General features: G+C 44.8%; 1 protein-coding gene across 9 annotated transcripts in view; it reads left to right on the top strand.

Moving 5' to 3' along the window:
- The window catches only part of LOC128843752 (calcium-activated potassium channel subunit beta-2), a 255,695-nt gene that overhangs the window by 208,606 nt on the left and 25,242 nt on the right, over positions 1–21,847 (top strand). For 5 of the 9 annotated variants that reach the window (XM_054040853.1, XM_054040858.1, XM_054040854.1 and 2 more), the window contains exon 2: positions 16,376–16,495. In XM_054040853.1, coding sequence (XP_053896828.1) covers positions 16,376–16,495 — 120 coding nt within the window. Of the gene's footprint in view, positions 1–15,869; positions 16,281–16,375; positions 16,496–21,847 lie in introns of those variants that run through there. The other 4 variants (XM_054040851.1, XM_054040852.1, XM_054040855.1 and 1 more) reach the window with 3 other exon arrangements.

Genomic DNA, 21,847 nt, shown 5'->3' on the forward strand with positions numbered 1-21,847 from the left:
CTCTTAGCTGATGCAAAGAGAGGGTAAGTGACTTGCCTGAAATCACACCCCAAGCCAGTGGCAGAGCTAAGAATAAAGCCCAAAAGTCCAGACTCCCTGTCCTCTGCTCTGATCATTCATTAGATCACAGGTTTTATGGACCCCCGGCAGTTACTCAATAGAAAGATAAGTTGCCTGCAGTGATAATATGTCTTTAAACTAAACTTGAAGTAAGAACTCCACCTGCTTATTAGAATGGTAGCATGGTCTTAGCTCTATGACACCAAAGATCTGGGTTCTATTCCCCACTCTGTCTCTGGGTAACATTGGCCAAGACACTTCAGCTTGTTGTCCCTGAATTTTCCCCATCTGTATAATGGCGATACTGGTCTCCATTGTAAATAGTTTTGAGATCACCTGATGAAAAGTGCTATAGAAGAGCTATTTATTATTATTCATGTGTAACTGTGTCCCCCCCAAAAATCAACGGATATCTGGCACTATAGGTGTTTGTCAGTGATGTATTTTGAGCTCCTCATGCAATTTACTGACCGGCTAAAACTGAACTGCTGTATTTCTCTGAGCAGAAATGAAACCCAACGACAAAATTAAAAGACTAAAAAAAGGCAGGCCTGAGGCAACACACAGTTGTATTTATTTTTTAATTCCGTCTCCTATAGCATCCATGATGAATGGGGTGACAAAAGGAACCTAACTGAGTTAGAGTTTCAGTATGGCCCACCTAGACTGTAGCTCTTTCCATTCATGAAAAATTACATCTGGGCTGTAATTGCCTGCTTGCTTATCTGCACGTCTCTTTTTAAAGCTAATCCAAATGCCGGACTCAAAAATAAGTCATTCCACAGTGTTCAATCCCCACTGTGCGGTAGTTTTAGCATCGCCTCTGCCTTTGCTTTGCTCCAGCTGCTGTCCTCTGTGGCACAGGGACTGAAACAGAGGAGATAAGAGATGATTGGCCCCCTGAAGGAATTAGGTGGGTGCAGTGGGAGAAGGAGCTGTTTCTGCCATATCTGCCCCTGCTGTTTGCTCTTTTCCTTTGGGGGTTGTTTTGCTGCTGTTTATCTCCTTCCTTCCGCCGCTTCCCTGGTGTATCTCTGCTCCTCCTTTGTCATTTCCATTAGGGTGGGGGGCCCTCTTTTTTTTCTATAAAATCCTCTCCCTCACATACATCACATCACAAATTCTCCTCCTGACTCCCACCCACAAACACAGCCACTATCAGTTTTTTAATCTTAGCTTTCCCCGGGTGACACGTGCCGTCGGTTGACATTTCAAAGCCAGGTATTGCTCAGTTAATGCAAATCTCCATTCTGTTTTCACAAGGCACAAGCAAGTATGTACACTTAGAAATGCGGGAAACTAAGAGCTATAGAAATACACAGGGCCAAAGCCTGCTCCTACTGAAGTCAATGCCAGAACTCTCGCCAGCTTCATTAGAGCCAGGATTTGGCGCATGGCCCTTTTAACTTTATCATGGGTCCCAAAGCAGCAGTGAGCTCTCCCCACAATTCTCTGACTTGGGTAAACAGCACTCCCCGTGGCTCCCCTACTCCTTGGCTGGTATTGTAAGCACACCGTTGGCTTCCCCCCATGTTTCAGTCTATTTTAACCACTAAACCTAGTCCAAGGGTAATTATGCCATTGTTTCTACCTTCTCAATCAGAGTGCTGGCTTCTCAGAGAGGCAGGAGGGTCCCGTGGTTAGCCCCCTAGCCTAGGATGTGTCAGAACTGTGTTCAAGTCCCTGCTCTGACACAGACTTCCTGTGTGACCTTGAGCAAGTCACCTAGCCTCTCTTGGCCTCAGTTCCCCAACTGTAAAAGGGGGATAATAGTACTTCCTTATTTTGCTGCACTGTTTGAAGATAAATGCATGAAAGTTTGAGTGGCTCAGATATTTACAGTAATGGGGACCAGAGATAGATCCAACTGCACATTCCTGTATATAGTAACAAGCTAACCATTTATACGGTCAAAGAGAATCTCCTTTTAGCATATCACTTCAGAGTTACACCGTATAGACAGAAAAATCATGGAGCAATTCCTCAAGGAATCAATTCTGATGCACTTAGAGGAGAAGAAAGTGATCAGGAACAGTCAGCATGGATTCACCAAAGGCAAGTCATGCCTGACCAACCTAATTGCCTTCTATGACGAGATAACTGGCTCTGTGGATGAGGGGAAAGCAGTGGACATGTTATTCCTTGACTTTAGCAAAGCTTTTGATACAGTCTCCCACAGTATTCTTGCTGGCAAGTTAAAGAAGTATGGGCTGGATGAATGGACTATAAGATTAATAGAAAGCTGGCTAGATCATCGGGCTCAATGGGTAGTGATCAATGACTCTATGTCTAGTTGGCAGCCGGTATCAAGCGGAGTGTCCCAAGGGTCAGTCCTGGGGCCAGTTTTGTTCAATATCTTCATTAATGATCTGGAGGATGGTGTGGATTGCACCCTCAGCAAGTTTGCGGATGACACTAACCTGGGAGGAGTGGTAGATACGCTGGAGGGTAGGGATAGGATACAGGGGGACCTAGACAAATTAAAGGATTGGGCCAAAAGAAATCTGATGAGGTTCAACAAGGACAAGTGCAGAGTCCTGCATTTAGGATGGAAGACTCCCATGCACTGCTACAGTCTAGGGACCGAGTGGCTAGGCAGCAGTTCTGCAGAAAAGGATCTAGGGCAGTGTTACAGTGAACGAGAAGCTGGGTATGAGTCAACAGTGTGCCAGTGTTACCAAGAAGGCGAATGGCATTTTGGGCTGTATAAGTAGGGGCATTGCCAGCAGATCGAGGGACGTGATCATTCCCCTCTATTCAGCATTGGTGAGGCCTGATCTGGAGTACTGTGTCCAGTTTTGGGCCCCACACTACAAGAAGGATGTAGAAAAATTGGAAAGAGTCCAGCGGAGGACAACAAAAATGATTAGGGGGCTGGAGCACATGACTTATGAGGAGAGGCTGAGGGAACTGGGATTGTTTAGTCTGCAGAAGAAAATAATGAGGGGGGATTTGATAGCTACTTTCAGCTACCTGAAAGGGGGTTCCAAAGAGGATGGATCTAGACTGTTCTCAGTGGTACCAGATGACAGAACAAGGAGTAATGGTCTCAAGTTACAGTGGGGGAGGTTTAGGTTGGATATTAGGAAAAACTTTTTCACTAGGAGGGTGGTGAAGCCCTGGAATGGGTTACCTAGGGAGGTGGTGGAATCTCCTTCCTTAGAGGTTTTTAAGGTCAGGCTTGACGAAGCCCTGGCTGGGATGATTTAGTTGGAGATTGGTCCTGCTTTGAGCAGAGGCTTGGACTAGATGACCTCCTGAGGTCCCTTCCAACCCTGATATTCTATAATTCTATGATTCTAAGAGCTCAGCTCCAACGTAGGCACCTAAATAAGGGGCAGATTTTCAAGAGTGCGCAGCTCCCATTGTGACACTCATGAACCTATGTTCGCAAGTAATCCACTCCCAAAGTGCGCCCAGCTCTTTTGAAAATCTGGTGTCTAAACAGAAGCTGATCTCTTCTGAAATCTGGCCAATTATATGCCCGGGAAAGCAAGGCTAGAGGAGAAGGGCTTTTTGGCATTGGGAAGTAGGATGAAGACTGCAGCTCAAGGTCTATGCTGGAAGCAAACGACCACCAGTCTATGTTCTGGTTTAAGAGGGAAATGGAGGGCTAATGCCAGAGAGAACCACCGTTTTTATTTTTCCTGTCCTATGTTCCCTCCTTTCCATGCAGTTCCTGTTTACATGTGACAATGCTGGTCATGCCGGTAAGATTCAAATGGGGACTGTGTGATTCAAACAGTTAGACATGAACTTCCACCATTGTTGCCTTCAACATCCTTCCTCCTTAATGTAGTCTCCTGAGATCTCTGTTAGGGCTAGATTCCAAACCTCAAACTTCTCCACTCAAGTTCCAGTGGGGTTCTGTGTGCTATGAAGACAGTGGAAACTCATGTCTTCCGGCCTTTTGCTGCTGCCATTGCTGCTGCTGGACATGCCACAAAAGCTGGACCATTTTACATATAGTCCCTGCCCTCCCCAGCACCCTGGAAGCATTTGAAATGATGAATATAGTGCTTGTCCAACATCTCATTTCTTACGTAAATGCAAATGCGTTTACAATTGACAGGGCACAGAAAGCTTTAAAATGTTTACTGAGTTTTGACAGGCAGAGGTGACAATTATCCCTGGCTGTTCCCCAGGGACAACGCTCCCCGTTGACTGCAGTGCGCCAAGAGATGTGATTGCCACGTGCTGGGACTGCAAACTCATCGTCACCAGATGATGAGGAGAATAATAAAGGCCGGATTTTCTTCAGTCATTCAGTCATCTCAAGGTGCCATACAAATAGCCCCCACAAGTACAGAGGGGGAATATTATCTCCATTCTACTGAGGAGTAAACTGAGGCCTGGAGACATTCAGTGACTGGCTAGAGGTCACTCAGCAAGTCAGTGGGTATGTCCATACCGTATTCACAGGGTGTGACAGCAGCTTGTGTAGATATAACCAAGCTAACTTGAATATAGTTAGCTCAGGTACTGGAGTAGTGAAGCTGTGGCAGAATGTACTTCAGCATGGCCTAGCCACATGATCAGTTACGTAGGGTCCCGGGAAGGCTTGTACAAACCGCTGTAGCTTTACTGTTCCAGTACCTGAAATAGCTAGCTCAGCCAAGTCAACTGGAGCTGCAGTCACATCCCATAATTACAGCTCAGACATACCCAAAGGCAGAGCCAAGGATAGAACCCAGGATTCCTCAGCGCCTAGTCACAGGTAGTAACCACTGCACAGCAGTCCCTCCCTTATCGGTAATCTAGGGAACATATGGTAGTTGATTCAAGAACTCACTATCACTAATCTAAGAAGTAATAGTGACCAGTATAATTCAGTTCAGCATCCTCAGGCGAGGGATCATACCAAAAACTAGCTAGTGACACTAACATTCTGGGCCATGTTTGAGGGATAGCAACACAAATGAGGAAGCTGGTCTAAAAAGCCCTCAAGTCAAAAGTGAGGAATTTAAATTCTGTACACTCAGTACAGAGGCTTTTAAACAGGGTCACAGTAAGCATGTTTCCCTAAACAAGAGAGGGAGCAGGAAGGCAAAAAGTTACATAGCAGAGTTAAATGGCAAGACTCAAGAGATTATTCAGATGTGTCTCTTCTCTCCCCACCCCATCCCTCCTCCCCCCACAACATGGAAATCCAGCATTAGAGAAGGAGCATAAACTCGGTAAGTAAAAAGTGAGATGGGAACTGGGAGGTTAAGAGAACTTAGGTGTGGGGAAAGTGACATGTAGCCTTATGTAGGTTGAATGCAGGCTTGCAGCACAGAGGTATAAATGTGTCACCCTTTCTGCATAGGTCTGTTTTATTCTTGCAAACACTCGGAGAAATATTAATAATGAAATACTCTGAGAAAAAAATCATAGGCAGTAACCTCAAGTCAAGACATTTTGCCTTTTTAAAAAACAAAATCCTCTTGTTTTCTGTAGCTAGCTAACTCCACCCTTATGATGGTGACCCCTCATGCCATATGAACCCCACATTTCAAACAGAGGGTGCCTTTGACCCTGTGGAGTTCCCCATTTGGGGACTACACCTTAGGAAGGTGCAGGAGGAGGGCAGAGAACAGGCAGAAATCATAGGGCAGCAACATCCTCCATCAACCTGCTTAAGCTCTTCTCAGAGGCAGCATTAGCTTACTGATAGCACCCATCTTTCTCCTCCACAATGCTGACCACCTCCCACACTTTAGAGGTGGGATTTACAGGGTCTAATGACTGACAGGAATGCTTGCTAGCATGACACTTGTTGGTGCCAGTGGTCATGGGATGTGCTGGAGAGGGAATCCCAGCTACTTCAACAAAAGGACAAATCGGACAGCTGAAAAATGTATAAGTATCTGTGAGGGGTATTCTACATGGGAGTAATCCATGAGATCTCTTACAAGCATATACCAATGGAGTTCTGTATGCCGTCATTTGCCAATTGCTTTAATCAGCATTCAGCACTGTGGCTCATAAAATTTTGCAGATAAATAAGATCTGTTTATGTAGGTATTTGTCTTGCACTGAGGTCTGTTGTTCTTATTTTGTACCATTTGGTTGCCCTACAGTAAATGCCAGCACTGAAGTAGAGTCACGCCATTTGATACTGCCTGCGCCACTGCACGATTTAATGTGGCTGCTACCGGGGCGTTAAATGTTCCCTAAGTGGTAGCTGTCTTCCACTAATGCAGATGCATTTCCTTTAGCTAGTTGCTTTATAGCTGTTCTTCTTAGATCACGCTGGCTTTACTTCTGTTCCTCTGCATCCCTGATTTGCAGTAGTATTTATTTTCGGTTATGGCCTCAAGTAGAATCAGCTCTTCAAATGTTGGCATTTGTGTAAAGACCTGCAGGAAGAGCAGGTATTTTGACTCACGTAACTTGGGGGGGATTTTCCAAGAAATACCATCTCCTGAAGCCTTTCTTCCTGTGAACACTATCATAACAGCATGAATGCCACTGGTTTTATATGCTCACAGACTGGATATTTGTTCTTGCTGCTCTTGTATACGATGCAATAGTTTCTCTATTACAGTACTTTCGCGTGCTTTGTATACAGGTGAGTCTGATCCTGCCGTCCTTATGTAACGCCAACAGACCTCGGTCGTCAGTGGGTGGGATCGAACCTGGGGCCTCTGGAGTTTAGTTCCCGAGCCTCTACTGCATGAGCTAAAAGCCAACTGGCTGTTAGCGAAGGCTGTAGAGCAGATTCGTTTTATCTCTCTCTCTAAGTGGTCTCGGTGCCACTAGATGGGACAGAGCACCGCACCCAGGAGGTGTGTGGGTTACACTTACACAGGCAAAACTGTCAGGTCAGTCTTGTGTTTAAGGAGCAGGACTGGGAGTCAGAAAATGTGAGTTCCATTCTCAGCTTTGTTATTGACCTGCTGTGTGGCCTTAGAATCATTAATGCTAGGCTTAGAAAACTCCTTTTGGGCCGTCCCTTGAATCAAGCAGGCAAGATCTTAATTAACAGTAATTCCACCACTCTGTTTGGGAGATGGTTCCACACTCTAGCAAACCTCATAGCTAAGAAACTTTTCCTGATATTCAGTCTATATTTTCCTCTAAAATTTATCCCATTATTACTCTTATTTATACCCCATCCTGAACAATCTTCCTCCTTGCTTGGTGTCTCAGAACTGAGCACAGCCACCAGTGAATGTCCCTGTCTCTTCAATTAATACACCTCAAAGCTTGTGTTTGTGGGAGGGGGGGATTTGACTCCTGGTTCCAGGTTCCTGCTTTTTCTCTGGGTACCTGTGGCTAGGAACACTGCAAAAGCCAACTAGGAATACTGAATACCTCACATCACTTAATAGTAACAATTCTGTCCAAGTAATAAGTGGTATTGATGGTCTCTTCATCTGGAAGGATCATGATTGCAGTGCACAAAGTGAAGGGCAGAGAAGAGTAGCAGATTAAACTGAGGGCTAGTGGGGAATCCTCAAGGCTTGAGGGACAAAGAAGACTCCCTTTGGGAGGAAAATGACTTGTTCCGTTGGAAAATATTAGGACTGTGCATCCAAATACTTCATAACTTGGATAATGAAGGAAATGGCCATATTCAGGCAAACCCAAACAGTTCAGTGATTATATCTTTATGCGGATGCATGGTTTTCATAGGCCTTTTAATACCTCAAGGAGCCATTTATGGTGTCAAATGAACACAAGTGCTGATCTTTTTGCAGATTACCCACTATCCAAGATGTGAAATGCCTTAAGGAGAATTTATCTCATTATTTTGGTGCCATAAATGGCCCACTGAGGCCTCAAAAGAGCCTATTGTTGTCAGAAACCTGAACACAGGCAAACCTCAGACAAACATCAGCCTCTCGCGCCTTCCTAAAACATTACCCGCACTATCCTTCTCAGGCTCTATACAAAGGTGAAGAATTAAAGGCAATGGGCATTAGAAGCCATCCAGACACTTAAATCTAGCCTTGAGAAGCAATGTGGCATGAATATAGTGCCCTGTGTAATATGCCAGTGAGTTATCTAATGATTTTTCAGGGCTGCTCCCTAGAATCACAGTGGGAAGGGCATTGGCCTTGCAGCAACAAAATGATTCTTAGGAATACTCAAGCAGTGCGATTGTTCTTTATAAACTGTTTGTGGCGGGGGGAGGAAGCGTCAGAGATCTCTGAATCTTGTTTGACTCCTTGTCACCTTCCCAGTGTATGCCATATGCTAAGGAGACCCTCGTGACCTTGAGTCCATGCAAATACACACACAAATAGCATTTTGGGACCACATCCTCCACTATGGCAGTGAAGCCAAGAAGAGGGAAAACAAAAGTACCCGTTTTTGGCTGCCTGATCCTTAAGCCCTCCAGACACCAGGTCAGTCCCCAATATAAATTAGAGCAGTCATCAGCTACCATTCCCTCTCCTACACTTAGCATAATGAAGCTCACTGCTCAGGAGCTACAGAGATGGTAATTGATGTGAGGGCTGGATGAACGGGTTCAAATCAAATCCGAACAGCTTCCAATCTTCATTGTAGTTATAGCTTGAACTGTGGGCAGGGTTTCTAGTGAGAAATGAGCCTGTGTGATTCTCCAGGAAGTAATAGGATGGAAATGACTCCTAAGATCACTGAGTCTGTCTCCATTGCAGTCCCATATGGAGGACAGGACAGAGCACATATTAAACTGACACCACACTACGTTTATTCTTAGCCAAGAGGCTTAGAAGAAGCCGTGGCAATTCTGAAAGGAACTGAATGGAACGTTAGTTGGGTTTAAACATTTGAAAAATGTGTTCAGAAACTGAATCCCTCCCCCACCTTTCTGTCTTTTACCACATCCAGTTGAACTCTCTCATCCTCACTCAGTGGCCTCTCCTACCTCTGATCTCATTTCCTCATTCTTCCTTTCACTCCCTGCATTCCCTCTCTCTTTACTGTTTCCTTCCACTCCCGCTCCCATTCTCAGCACGAAACACTTCCCCCATCCATTCCGCCAAACACATTCTTTCTCCCACCTCAAACCCTGTTCTCCCAGGAATCTTTCATACCTTGTTCTCCTTGCTATCTCTTCCCCTGAACTGTGCTACCACATCTTTTCTTGTCTTTGGCTGTCTCATATTAAACTCTTTTTGCCTGATCATCAAAAGCACCGTTAAATTTGCAGCACTGTACCCTGTTATTATTGGTTGTAATGATGACTTGCGTGCTGTTGAATTGATTTGGGCTGTAGTGGGAGTGTATTTCCAGTTACTGTCATGGTAAATGACAGAAGTTTTAGGACTGAATCCTGCCCCATTAAAGTCCATGGGAGTTTTGCCATTGACTTCAGCAGGAGTGGGGCCTTAGTGCATAAATGCTATCATGACTGATTACAATATATGTCCATTTCCCTCTAATGGATTAATTCAGAGCTGCTCAGCTATGTGTCAGAGACCCTATGCTGCTGAGAAAGATTCTCCTTTCACTGTGCTTCTGAGGCAGGAAGATCTGAGTTCCTTCCTTGACACTAGCTGGAAGTGCCAAAGGACTATTGTATGCAGCATAGTGGCAACAATGAAGTTCTAGGCAGCTACCGATGTTTCACACTATATTTATACCAAGGGTGTAAAAATGTGAGCTGAAGTTATTTTCTACTTCTGAGGTGCGTTTGTATGTTGCTACCTGTGCACACCATTTAAATGGAGATAGAAACTGCTGAATTCAACATAATATTTCCCTTGAAGTGTGAGTATGTAATAATTACAGCCCTGTGACATCACAACTGTGAGGATAATACCCACAGTGTGCGTGTAACTGCTGTATTGCCTCCCCCATGTTCAGCAGTAGCCAAATTTCCCATGGATAGTTTGCTGCCTCCCTAGGACAACAAACAGATCTGAAAGACGTGAACTAAAAAATTAATGTTCTTGATACTAAGCACTTGATAGAAAGCAAACATTACTCCTCCGTGCTTTGTTTCCTCTTTCTAGAGGAGCTAATGACAGCACAGAGCAATTTTGTTTCATAGTCAAATTTGCAGTAAGATACTTTATTTACATAGCTGCGGACCAAAATTGAAACCATTTATCTGAAACATTTTCTCCACAGCTAACTGAAGAGCAGAGGCCCAGTTCTTCCACCCTTACTCATGTTAAGCAGTACCTTAAGACTAGCGCTGAGTAAATAATTAATTTTTTTTCGCTTCAGTGGCCAAAAAAAAAAAAATATTTGTTTCATTTCAAAATGAAATTGATTTTTTTCGTTTGTTTGTTTCTCTCATCAAATGAAAAACCAAAAAAATTTGTTCAGGTTGAATGAACCATTTGCACATAATTTTCAAATGACATTTTCTAAATGTCATGTTGATTCAAAACAAAATGTTGAAACAGTTCATTTCAAAAATGGTGAAACAAACCATTAACATTTCTGATTCCCGCCACCTTATTTTTTTTTTTTTGGCTGAAACTTATTTACCCAAAATCAATCCAAATTCATTAATAGTTTTGGTGACTCTCAAAATGCATTTTTGGCACATCTCAAAATAATTTTTTTTGGCAAATTTGCTACTTGCCAAAAAACATTTTGCCCAGATCTACTTATGCCACGGTAGTGCCATTGAAAGCAGCAGGACTGCTCCTGGAGAATACTGCTACTCATTCTGCGTGAGGGTACCAAAATCTACCCCTAAACAAATGCACAGGAAAGGGAGTAAATGTAACACGTACTTGAAAACACTAGTGGGAGTTGGACTCCATTTTAATGCTGTTCATAGATTGCTTACTTTGGTACACCTTGAGCTCCCCCAGACCCTGCCCTGGAACAGTGGTGATTTAAGTAAAATGGAACCCTGATCCCAAGGACCAGTTGGATTTTGCAAAAACCAAAACACGGCCTCCCTTTCCAATCTCCATATTAACCCCATTGAAATAGGAACATAAGAATCGCCATACTGGATTAGACCAAAGTCCTTCTTATCCTGTCTCTGAGAGTAGCCAGCAGCAAGTACAAGATACTGCTTCAGTAGGCAGATGTTGGATAATCTTCCCCACAGGAAAGTCTCTCCTAACTCCTAATAATCAGAGATTGTTTTAAGACATGATCTTGATGGTTTATATCCATTTGAAAGCTCATTTTCTTCTTAGTAGATACTATTTTATAAATTTGGAGATGGCTGTCATTCATACAAATGTCCAGTCCCTCTCTGAATCTTGCTAAATTCTAAGCCTCCATAGCATCATTTGGCAATGAGTTCCACAGTCTCATTACGTGTTGTGTGAAAAAGTATTTCCTTTTATCAGTGGGGCTGCTCCAATACTATGGGGACATTATTTTGCAGCTTTGGGTGATAAGGACTGGGATTCACAGTCCAATTTGGGGAGGGGGAGGGACGTTTAGTGCAAGGGAAACAAACGTGTTGTCTAACCAAACCACTGAACCAGCATATATTAACTTAGTTTCAGATTCCTCCACGTGAAATGTTTCTTTTCCCCTAAAGGCCTTCAGAAGAAGGATCCTGGAGATTTCACACTCCATTGTTCCTGTGAAAGGATTATAACTTATAGGTGACCCTTATAGCTAAAGAAAACACTGAACCAAGTCACTTACATCTGACCTTTGGAGTGGCTGCTGTGATGTCATTACTGTAACAATTTTACACAAGATTAGGCATGTAATTATCTGTTAAATAGTGAAGAGTGGCTTGGATTGCCCAGCTAATGAAGCAGGCAGCATTAATGATATCACATATGGGTAGCTCCAAGGCACTGGCATTCTGAAACATTCTGAAATCCTTCAAACTCTTCCAGAGAAAAATACCTCTCCTTCCTTCCCATACACCCTTCTGTTCATTGCAGCCACCCCCCTCCACTTTGAAGGCTGCCATCACAATGCCTTCACTCGGACTAGGTGAGTCAGGAGATGTCTAGCTACCTGTGGTGATGCTGCTACTGTTCATCCTACCGGAGAAGGACTGTATAACGAATACAGGCAGCATGAGCTGTGTATCACCTCGACTGTATGCTCAGCTGTGTTTAGTTTAGAGCAAAGTCTGTGATAACCAAGCTCCTCCAGGTCTCCCAATGACTATGGCAGTGGTTTAGGCTATATCAGCACAGCGTCCAGTAGGTCCAGCTGCGTCACTCAGCTGCCCTATTACAGTACTTTTAGTTTTAGCCGTTCACACACCATGTGTAACTTTACCTTTCAGTAAGTGACACCAACAGGAGTGATAGGACTGTGTGTGAACAGAACCTTAGAGGCCTTCCTCCTGAAGATTTCAATAAGTCCTCACAACTGCTTCATATGAACAGACTGAGTAAACCGATGCGCAGAGGACCAGACCTCAGTTTATAACAGTGGACACTAAATATGGTACTGGATGCCACAATTTTCTGTTTGCTAGCTGATGTCCCCAATGTTAGAGGCCATTTTAGTCAACCTGAGTGTCACAGGGCTTGTCCACACTTAAAACGCTACAGCAGCACAGCGGCACCATTTTAGTGCGTCAGTGTAGACACTACCTACACCAATGGGAGGGGTTCCCCATCAGCGTAGGTAATCCACCTCCCAGAGAGGCGGTAGCTGCATTGACAGAAGAATTCTTCCATCGGCCTAGCAGTGTCTACACAGGGACTTAGGTCAGCTTAACACCACCACTGAGGGGTGTGGATTTTTCACATCCCTGAGCGACATATTTATGTTGACCTAATTTTCTAGTGTAGACCATGGCTTACCCAAGGCTGCACAGTGAGTCACTAGTAGAAGAGCCAGGAATAGGACTCAGGAGTCCTGTATCCCAAATTCTGTACTCTGATGGCCAGGGGCACTGGAACAATTTGTACAGTGGGGGTGCTGAGAGCCATTGAACCAAACTGTAAACCCTGTATATAATGGAAACCACTTCAAGCCAGGGAGTGGGGTAGCACCCCCAGCACCTCTAGTTCCAGCACCTATGCTGACCACTTGAAAATTCTCCTTATTGGGTCATCATATTGATTAGATGCTGGTAGCTACTATTTTGTCCTCCAAGCCATAGTTATTTTAGTCACAAATGCCTTTTCTTATACATTGTTCCCCTAATACTTGACTACGATTTTTTGCTCAGGTGAAAAGGAAAGAAAAGACTGTTTAGGTGTTCAGATACCACAGTGACAAGCGTCAGGGGTTAAAGTAAGGAGACTGGGAGAACACAGCTTCCTTTCTTCTTCCTTGCTTGTTTAAGCAGTGCTGTCCCTCCTTTTTGGCTGGTGCAAAGAACTCCCCTTCCTGCCTAATCTGTGTCCACCCATGAGTGTGATACAAAGACTTAGATTATTTATTTATTTTGTGGTAGCGCCAAGGAGCCCCAGTGATGGACCATGATCCTCGTGTGCCAGGCACTGTACAAACGCAGAACAAAAAGATGGTCCCTGCCCCAGAGGAACAGATGGATTTTATTCATTTCAGTGTGATTTTGAGGGTGCTCAGTGCCAAAAGGCCAACTCACTGGTATATATTGTAGCTTTTTATGATGTCACCCAAGGCCTAAATAGGCAGAATGTTTTGGTGGTGGTTTTTAGAGAAGGGCCTCCTTCTCTCTAAATTTCAAGCCTCCTTCCCACTCCTCTGCAAAGTTTGGGGTGAAAAGACCCAGGATTTTGGTTTGCCCCATTCCTGAGATAGGGGTCCAGCTGTGAAATTCTGATCCAAATCCAGATTTGGATTCCAGCCCTCTCTCACCCTCCAAGCTGAATTTCAGCTCAGATCCAGCACTGTTTTTCCCCCTCCAAATCCATCTCCGTTAGTTCTAAGCATTCACCCAGGTTCACAGCTATGCAAATACATGAATCAGCCCTTTGTGAGACTTTGTAGATGGTGGCGTGACAGCATTTTTTTTACACAAACAGCGCTCTGGAATGCATGCGCCCCCTCACTGGAAACCACAAACAGCCGAGTTTATTTCTCAGTGAGCTAGGGAATGGCCACTGAGATACAAAAAGGTTCTACATTAAGGCACTTAGAATCCACACTATTTCATTTTTATCATTGAATCCTGCTCCATAGTGCGATAAATGCACACAGTGCTTTACAAATCATAGAATGAGATATGGCCTCTGCCCAAAGGGACTTCACAATCGAGGGCCCGATCTGGTGAGATGCTGAGCATCATTAAGTCACCTGTGTGTAAGGATGAGCGTTCAGAACCAATTGAGATATAGTTAGGCTGGGAAGGATTAGCTTTTTATCCGTGAATGTTGGTAAGCATTAATTTTACCATATGCACACAAAGCGACAAAAAATATTTCCGTTGATAAATAAAATAGGCAAAGTAAGAAAAATTCTTCTTGAGAACTTATTAGGGATTGATTTAAGGGTATTTACCTTGTATACTTTGACAGGTGAGGTTGACAATTTGTGCTTTAACAGAGGGCTAACGGGGGGAGGGATAGCCCAGTGGTTTGAGCATTGGCCTGCTAAACCAAAGGGTTGTGAGTTTAATCCTTGAGGGGGCCATTTAGGGACCTGGGGTAAAAATCTGTCTGGGGATTGGTCCTTCTTTGAGCAGGGGGTTGGGCTAGATGACCTCCTGAGGTCCCTTCCTTATGAACTGTTAAAAAGCTTTAACTCTTTGAATCTCAACATCTATTCTCATTAAATAATTGTCTAACTCCCACCACCACCACAATTTCCTACAACTGTGAAAATTTAAACCAATAAAAAATGTTAAATGCATAAAACCCATAATTTGGTGAAACTGTGAAAATTCAAATAGATAAAAAAAAATGCTTAAAAATAAACATCCATCAAAATGATAAAGAAGTAAATTGGATCCTGGCAAACCTCGGTATAGATGAATTAAAAAAGAGAGAAGTGAGTCCAAACCAAATCCCTAGATCAAAACTTCTTTACATTTCTCCCCTCTTTAAATCTTAAGCTCTGAAAATGACATGCTACTGGTATCATGCCCTGCTGTAGAAAAGAGAAAGCCCTGTGCAGCAGTTGTGCTCTGGGAGTGTTTAGGGAAATCACTGATTAGAAGGCAGTAGGAAGAAGCTATGGCAGGAGGGGGACAGAGAGCCTGCTTGGCAGACGTGAAGTGGGAGGTTGTGCCAGGCTGGCGGTGGGTTGGGGGTATGAAAGAAAGCACAAATCTTAGAGTGGGAGCATTTGCTGAAGGGCGTGTAGATTAAGGGGACAGTAGGAGGAAATTAATTGGAGCCCATTTAAAAAACAAAGTCCTTGTTCTGCTTCTAAGACATGACTGTATCAGCTAAGCAGGTTTGGAACAATAAAGCCTTTTAAAGCCTGTAGTGATATCAGATACACTTCCAAAAGAATAAATAGCTCCAGGTGCTGGAACTCTGTCTTTACTCAGGCAAAGTACCCACTGGGAGTTTTGACTGATTTAGGGTTGCAGGACTGAAATCTGTTTGTCTTTAAGGTGCCACCGGACTCCTTGTTGTTTTTGTGGATACAGATTAACACAGCGACCCCCTGATACTTGTAGCAGATACATAACCTCTTAATTAACATACATCATGTTGACGTGCTGGGGAAAAGGTATAATGCTGGCAGAGACTCTCACCAGAAAGATCAGCCTGTGAATGGTCTTCGCCTGATCTTATTAATCATGTTTGTTGTTACATTAGTGCCTAAGAGCCAGCTAAGAATCCTGGCGATCAAAGAGTTAATCCATTATATGAGCAATAGAAAAAGGAAAACAAACTGTCCTCAACATTTATTCTGCATGCATCAATGGAGCACCTAGTCAAGTTGCTATGATTCTCTCAAGCAGCGCCAATCAGAATGCCAGCCGGGAGAGGGACTGTAACTGCAGTTAGATTTAACTACGAGTTTGGTGACAGATCAATGCATTCTGAATACACCATGGGCTCACATAATTATTTAAAATCTATGGCTGCTTCGAACAAATGTATCAAGAGGTCTTGGGCCAGGGAGGAGAGCAGGCAAAAGTGATGGGAACAACAAAAGATTCCAGCCTATTGTTTAGCCAGCGCTTGGAGTTCACTCCAAGGTGAAGTTTTCATTTTCAAGAGTGTGTGCCAGGGTGATCCAACAGCAAAGCAAGCATTTGTCCAGGCAGTAAAGCACAGGCAAGGAAACGACATCTTATCTCTGATGTGAGCCAGTGCTAGCAAAACAAATGAGAGAGAAAAAAAAGTAGAAGATAAAGCTCCTGGAAGGGAACAGAGAGGGCATCTCTGTTACTTTACATATTGCCTCGAATAATCAGAAGGTCCACCTCCTCGGACCAGAGACCACTGAACACTGCCAAGTGGGTAGGAATCCAGGCCCGGGAACTTAGCATGATGGACACAACATGGTTTGGTGTGTTTCAAATGAATACTGACAGAGACTATCCCTCTCCTTCTAGGTCCTTCCGTCATCCCTCCAAGACCTCCACAGTAAGGAAAGGCACCACTGGGCAATCCTCTAAGATGTTTATTTGGACCAGTGGCCGGACCTCCACATCTTACAGACATGACGAGAAAAGGTAAACTGCAATGGCACTTACTGTGTTTTGTGGTTTTTAAACTGGGGTCTCTCTGAAGCATCAGACCCTGGCTTTCCCAAGGTGGTTGTGAAGTGGGAGGAGGGAAGGATGCAGGAGGCCATTGCCCCCGAGTGTTCCCCTGCCGGAGACTTCTTGATAAATGGAGGGTGTTTCTGATACAGCACCCCAAAAGGGGTCTGATCAGACATGTTGGAGGTGTGTTTAAGGTCCTTCTTGCCCCCACCCCCACCCCGTCACTAGAGTTCAGTTCCGAGGCTGGCACACCCTGAATCTTTTTACAGATATGCTAGTCACCACACATGAGCACAACCCCACCACCACCACCAAGGCTAGCAATGACATTCTGTTTTCTGCAAGCAGCATGCTTCCAGTTACCATTGCTCGAGCAACACTCTCCCCCAACACTTTGGCTGTCCAGCTCAGAATGCCACCCTAAATAAATTCCATGCATCTCACTGGTATGATGCACATGCTGAAATTAGAAAGTTGTCATAGACTCTGTGTGTGTGTGTGTGTGTGTGTGTGTGTGTGTGTGTGTGTAAATAGAGAGGACATGCAGTACAGTATTAGATTTTTGTTTTGTAATTTTGACAATAACGGTGTTAATTTTTAAGCATTTTTTCAATTTTTGTTTCCAATTTAAATGTTCACAGTTAAGCATTTTTTCAGTTTTTATCAATTTACATTTTCACAGAAATTATGGGGGGTAGTCAGACAATAATCACGTAATGGCAATAGCTGAGATTCAAAAAGGTAAAGCTTTATAACCATTAATACACAGATCGTCAACATCACGTGTCAAAATATACAAAGTAAATATCCTGAAATCAAACTGTAATAAGTTCTCAAGCAGAATTTTTCTTACTTGCCTATCTGTAAATTTAGATAGAAATATTTGTGTTAGTTAGTGCATGTGCAGGAAAATCAATATTTGCCGACATTTACCAATACAAATCTAATCCTTCCAAGCCTATATGTATTGCACAATCACTTAGGGCATGAGAGTGAGCTAATTATTATGAAAAGGCCAGCTCATTTGAGTGGTGCTGGTGGAGGGGGTTAGTTGAAGGAGACAAAGGAATAGCGCAAGTTACTAGAGTTCCGTCAGCAGCTAGGAATTACATACAAGAGAATGAAAGGGAAGGAGGGGAGAGGTTTAAAGTCCATAGACAAAGGCAGTGCTCAGTTGAGAATGAAAGAAGTTAAATATCACTGATGAGAGAACAATTGTCTGCTAGTGCCCAACCTCATCCGTCCAAAACCTCTCCATTTGTAGTGAGATTTGCCAGGCGACCTGTCTCGGCAGGCATTTCCCTTTTTCCTCTCTCCTCCATTGCCCTTGCACTGGCTATTAAATGTAATCACAAAAAATCAGCCCTTGCTGAAGCAAAAACAGAGGTAAATGCATCCACAATCCCAGTGGGTTCTACTGGGATATTATTGTGGCTGGCCGGCCTCTGCTTTGGAAAATGTGCGTGTGGGGTAAGGTGCTCAACCTGCACCAAACCTACTGAGCTCTTATTTTGGTGCTTAAGTGGGAGCTGAGCTCGTCTGAAAATCTGGCCCCATGTGGATCCTGTGCTGTTTTGAAAATCTGGTCCTATATAGCAGTATTTTTGTAAAATATTTAGGGGGAGATTTTCAAAGGCAAAGAGGCCAGTATTGCACCCAATTCCCATTGACTACCAGTGGGATTATGGCATTTTCAAAGGCACTGCCCTTTGTGCCTTTGAAAATGTCCCCCTTAAATACTTATTGGTCTGAAAAAATACATTCTTCTGTATTTATACCCAGAACTGGAAAGGGCTGTCCAAGGTTAGCCTTGTTAGAGACATTTACAGGAGATCTGATTTAATGAGCCCCTCACAACTCCCACGGGCTCCCACTGATGTTGTCAGTGCTCAGCACTTTTGACAATCAGACCCTTCGTACCATGCTGCAAAGAGACACAAACAGCCAATTCTTTCCGGCACTAGGTAGTTATTCAGCAGTCAATGCCGCCTGCATCCAGGGTCGGATATACGCTGTAACACAGCAGCACAGATAATCCAGGAGTCTGAGGGAGTGAGACACCGTCTACAGTACGCCTTGGTTACATTCATTATATTCTGCTTCATAAGGAAACAGCAGCAATATGGGCCCAATGCTATTTCTATTCAGTTCTATGGGCAGGGTGACCAGACGTCCCATTTGTAAGCTCGTCTACAGGTGTCTTGAATTTAATTTTTAAAAATGGGCAAATGTTTCCATATTTTCTGTCTCTCCCCCCTGCATCAGTATTGGTGGGTCCTGCTGCTGGCTGGATCCCTGCTTGCCAGCTGCCCACCCACCAGCGATGAGTGGGGAGGGGGGTCCAGTGGCCGATGATGGGGGTGGGTGTGCAAGGCTGGTGGCGGGACAAAGCTGGCCACTCCTCCTGCTGGTCCATCAGCACAGCCCCTGCTGCATGTCGGCTCTTGGCCAGCAGGACCCTGCCCCCCATCCCATTTCCAGACGGCACTGGCTGCGCACTGTGAGCTGCAGTGGCTGGTGAGTGCAGGCAGGTGCCAGGGGTCAGCCAGTTACGTGTCACATCGGCTGCACACCCATCAGCCCTTTACATGCTCCCCCTCTCGCTGTCCCCTCCCTGCTTTGCCCCTTCACACACGCCTGAGCCCCACTGCTCCTCCATATCCCTCCCCCTCAGCGGGGCACATCCGGCTCCCAGTGCTGTGCAGAGAACCAGCCCCCGGTTGGAGTGCTTAGCTCACCAACAGCTTGGCTGGCAGGTTCCTTCGTAGAATCATAGAATATTAAGGTTGGAAGAGACCTCAGGAGGTCACAAAGCAGGACCAACACCTACTAAATCATCCCAGCCAGGGCTTTGTCAAGCCGGGCCTTAAAAACCTCTAAGGATGGGCCGGCGCCCTGGGAAAGCCCAAGATCCTCTGGCCCAGGGAACTGGCCAGGAGGAGCCAAGCCCTGCATGTGCCAAAGCCCCACACAGCAGTAGCACGGGGAAGCCTCTCCACCCTTCAGCTAAGCTCTGGAGTGGTGGGGGGAAGTGATTTCCAGCCTGGTCATGCCCCGAACCTGCAGGCTCCACAGCTGTTCCCCGAGCAGGGGCTTAGCACCCTGTTCTCCCACCCGCTCTGATTCCTTCTCCCAGGGAGTGCGGGGCTGCTCCATCCTCTAGGCACCCTCCCCTGCTGAGCCACCTCTCCGGCCGGGTTTGCTGAAGTCTTTGCAGTCAGGTTCCTTGGGCCCTGGTGCACAATGCATCCTTAGGGCTTAACCCCTTCTTGCCTGCTGTGTAGCCGGGGGACAGGAGGTGGCTGGGTTATGTCAGTGGCCAGCAGCAGCCTGGAGGTGTTATCTGCCTTGCGACTCAGTGCAGGCAGGAAGGGACAAGCTGCTTCCAGCTGGGGGGGGGGGGGGGGCAAGGGGAGAGAGAGATGAGCTCTGCAAAGACATGGGCCAGGTCATCCCTTCCCCCCCACACACACTCCCCTGTGGCTGGAAGCAGCTCCCTTCCCTTTCCTCCCACACAGTGCCAAAAGGCTGCTGCTGGCTACATTCTGGTGTGAACCCTGGCAGAAATCTGGGGTAGGAGGGCCTTGTGACCCTGCATGCCCCCACCATATGTTGCCTCGGGAAGACGTTGCACCTGGTACCAGGAACAGCAGGTCCGCCCCAGAAGCCCAGCCAGGTATGGAGGGCGGAGAGCACCGTCCAGAGAGGGTCAGGTCGGTCATCCCCACGTGTGAGAGAGGTGTATGGGAGTGTGTGTGTGTGTGTGTGTGTGTGTGTGTGTGTGTCACCTCTCCCTGTGTGAACCCTAAAGCCTTAAAGATAAGAAAGTAAGTAAAAAGAATCCCACTACACAGTATTTCTTTTTAACAGGGGCTCAGTCAACTTGATGTTAATTTGAATGTTTATACTGCATAGTTCTGATTGATTGTCATTGAACTCACTTGAATACGAGTAATTTTACCAAGTGCCCTGTATTTAGCATAGGGAAATATGTTCACCGTATCAATGGGAGTTTTGCCATTGGCTTCAGTGGGAGCAATTAATGGCCTTCTGTGATCAGCAGCTGCCATTACACATACAACAGTACCCTTCCTCTCTCTCGTTGCACTGGCAATACTGTAATTACCATTGCTGCTTTTGACACAACTGATCTGGGTTAATTTCCCAGTCATCTCTGGACACCCATATCTAAGGTGCTGTTAGAGCCATGAAAGTAATAAATGATATTCTGTGAGAGTGAATGGGACGGAATAGAAAACCGAAATCAGAGCATCTCAACTATGGTCTCAGAAATACAAAAGGAGAGGAGTTAATGGAGTGCTATCAGGAGGAACTCTGCTTTGCAGTGATTTTAGTGCATACCAGGTCACCTGCAAAATCACCATCTCAAATAAGGAGTGAACTATAGAGAAACAACCCCCAAACAACCCCTTTCATAGGAATTTGTTTTTTCAGGCATAATACAGGGAGATTATGGGATGGAGCAATAAGATGCTCACATAACAAAACCCCACAACCACAGACTTTTGAGGGGGCATATCTTCAAAAATAAGCACCTAACGCTCTGATCCTGCAAACATTTTTATGCACCTGAGCAACTTTACATACGAGTAGGCTACTCTCATGTAAAGTTACTCACAGGCATAAGTATTTGAAGGATTAAAGCCTGAAACTGCATATAATGCATGCTCATTTAGATGTTGTTGTTGTTGATGTTTTTCAAATGTCACCCTCTACGTTTTGGGAGCCCTAAAGAAGGCTGTTTAAGCCTTCACTCATTTCTCAATTGTCTTCTGTTATTTTTAGCCCAAGTTCCTTTGCTTGGCAAACCTGAAGAATGTCTTTTTGGAGGGTTTTATGTGACCTTGTTTGGCCTGATCTAAAGCCCATTGAATTCAATGGGAGCCATTCTGTAGACTTCAATGGGCTTTGGATCAGGCCCCCAGATGAGTTTGCTTGTGTTACTACAGTTCTCGTTACAACAAACCTGATGCAACCACATACAGGTGGTGGTGTTTTTTTTAAAATAAATGAGCCCAAAAGGTCCCTGAGCGTTTAGCACCGGGACCCTTGCAGGTGATAAGGAGGTTTGGATTTGACCTCTACGTTCAAGGATTTCAGGTACTAAAGACGCCTGGCATGAGGTAATTTGAATGATATCTGCATAACAACTGTGATGTCAGAGAACTGAATCGGGATTCAAAGTCATTTGGAATAATACAAGCACATGTGTATTCCCATCTGACCATGACCATGCTGTCGGATTAGGAAGTCTCAAAATTAACTAACCCATTAAACCCATTAAGGATGAGATTTCTT

Source organism: Malaclemys terrapin, chromosome 9 (genome assembly GCF_027887155.1).
Source record: "Malaclemys terrapin pileata isolate rMalTer1 chromosome 9, rMalTer1.hap1, whole genome shotgun sequence".
In the NCBI taxonomy this organism is placed as follows: Eukaryota; Metazoa; Chordata; order Testudines; family Emydidae; genus Malaclemys; species Malaclemys terrapin.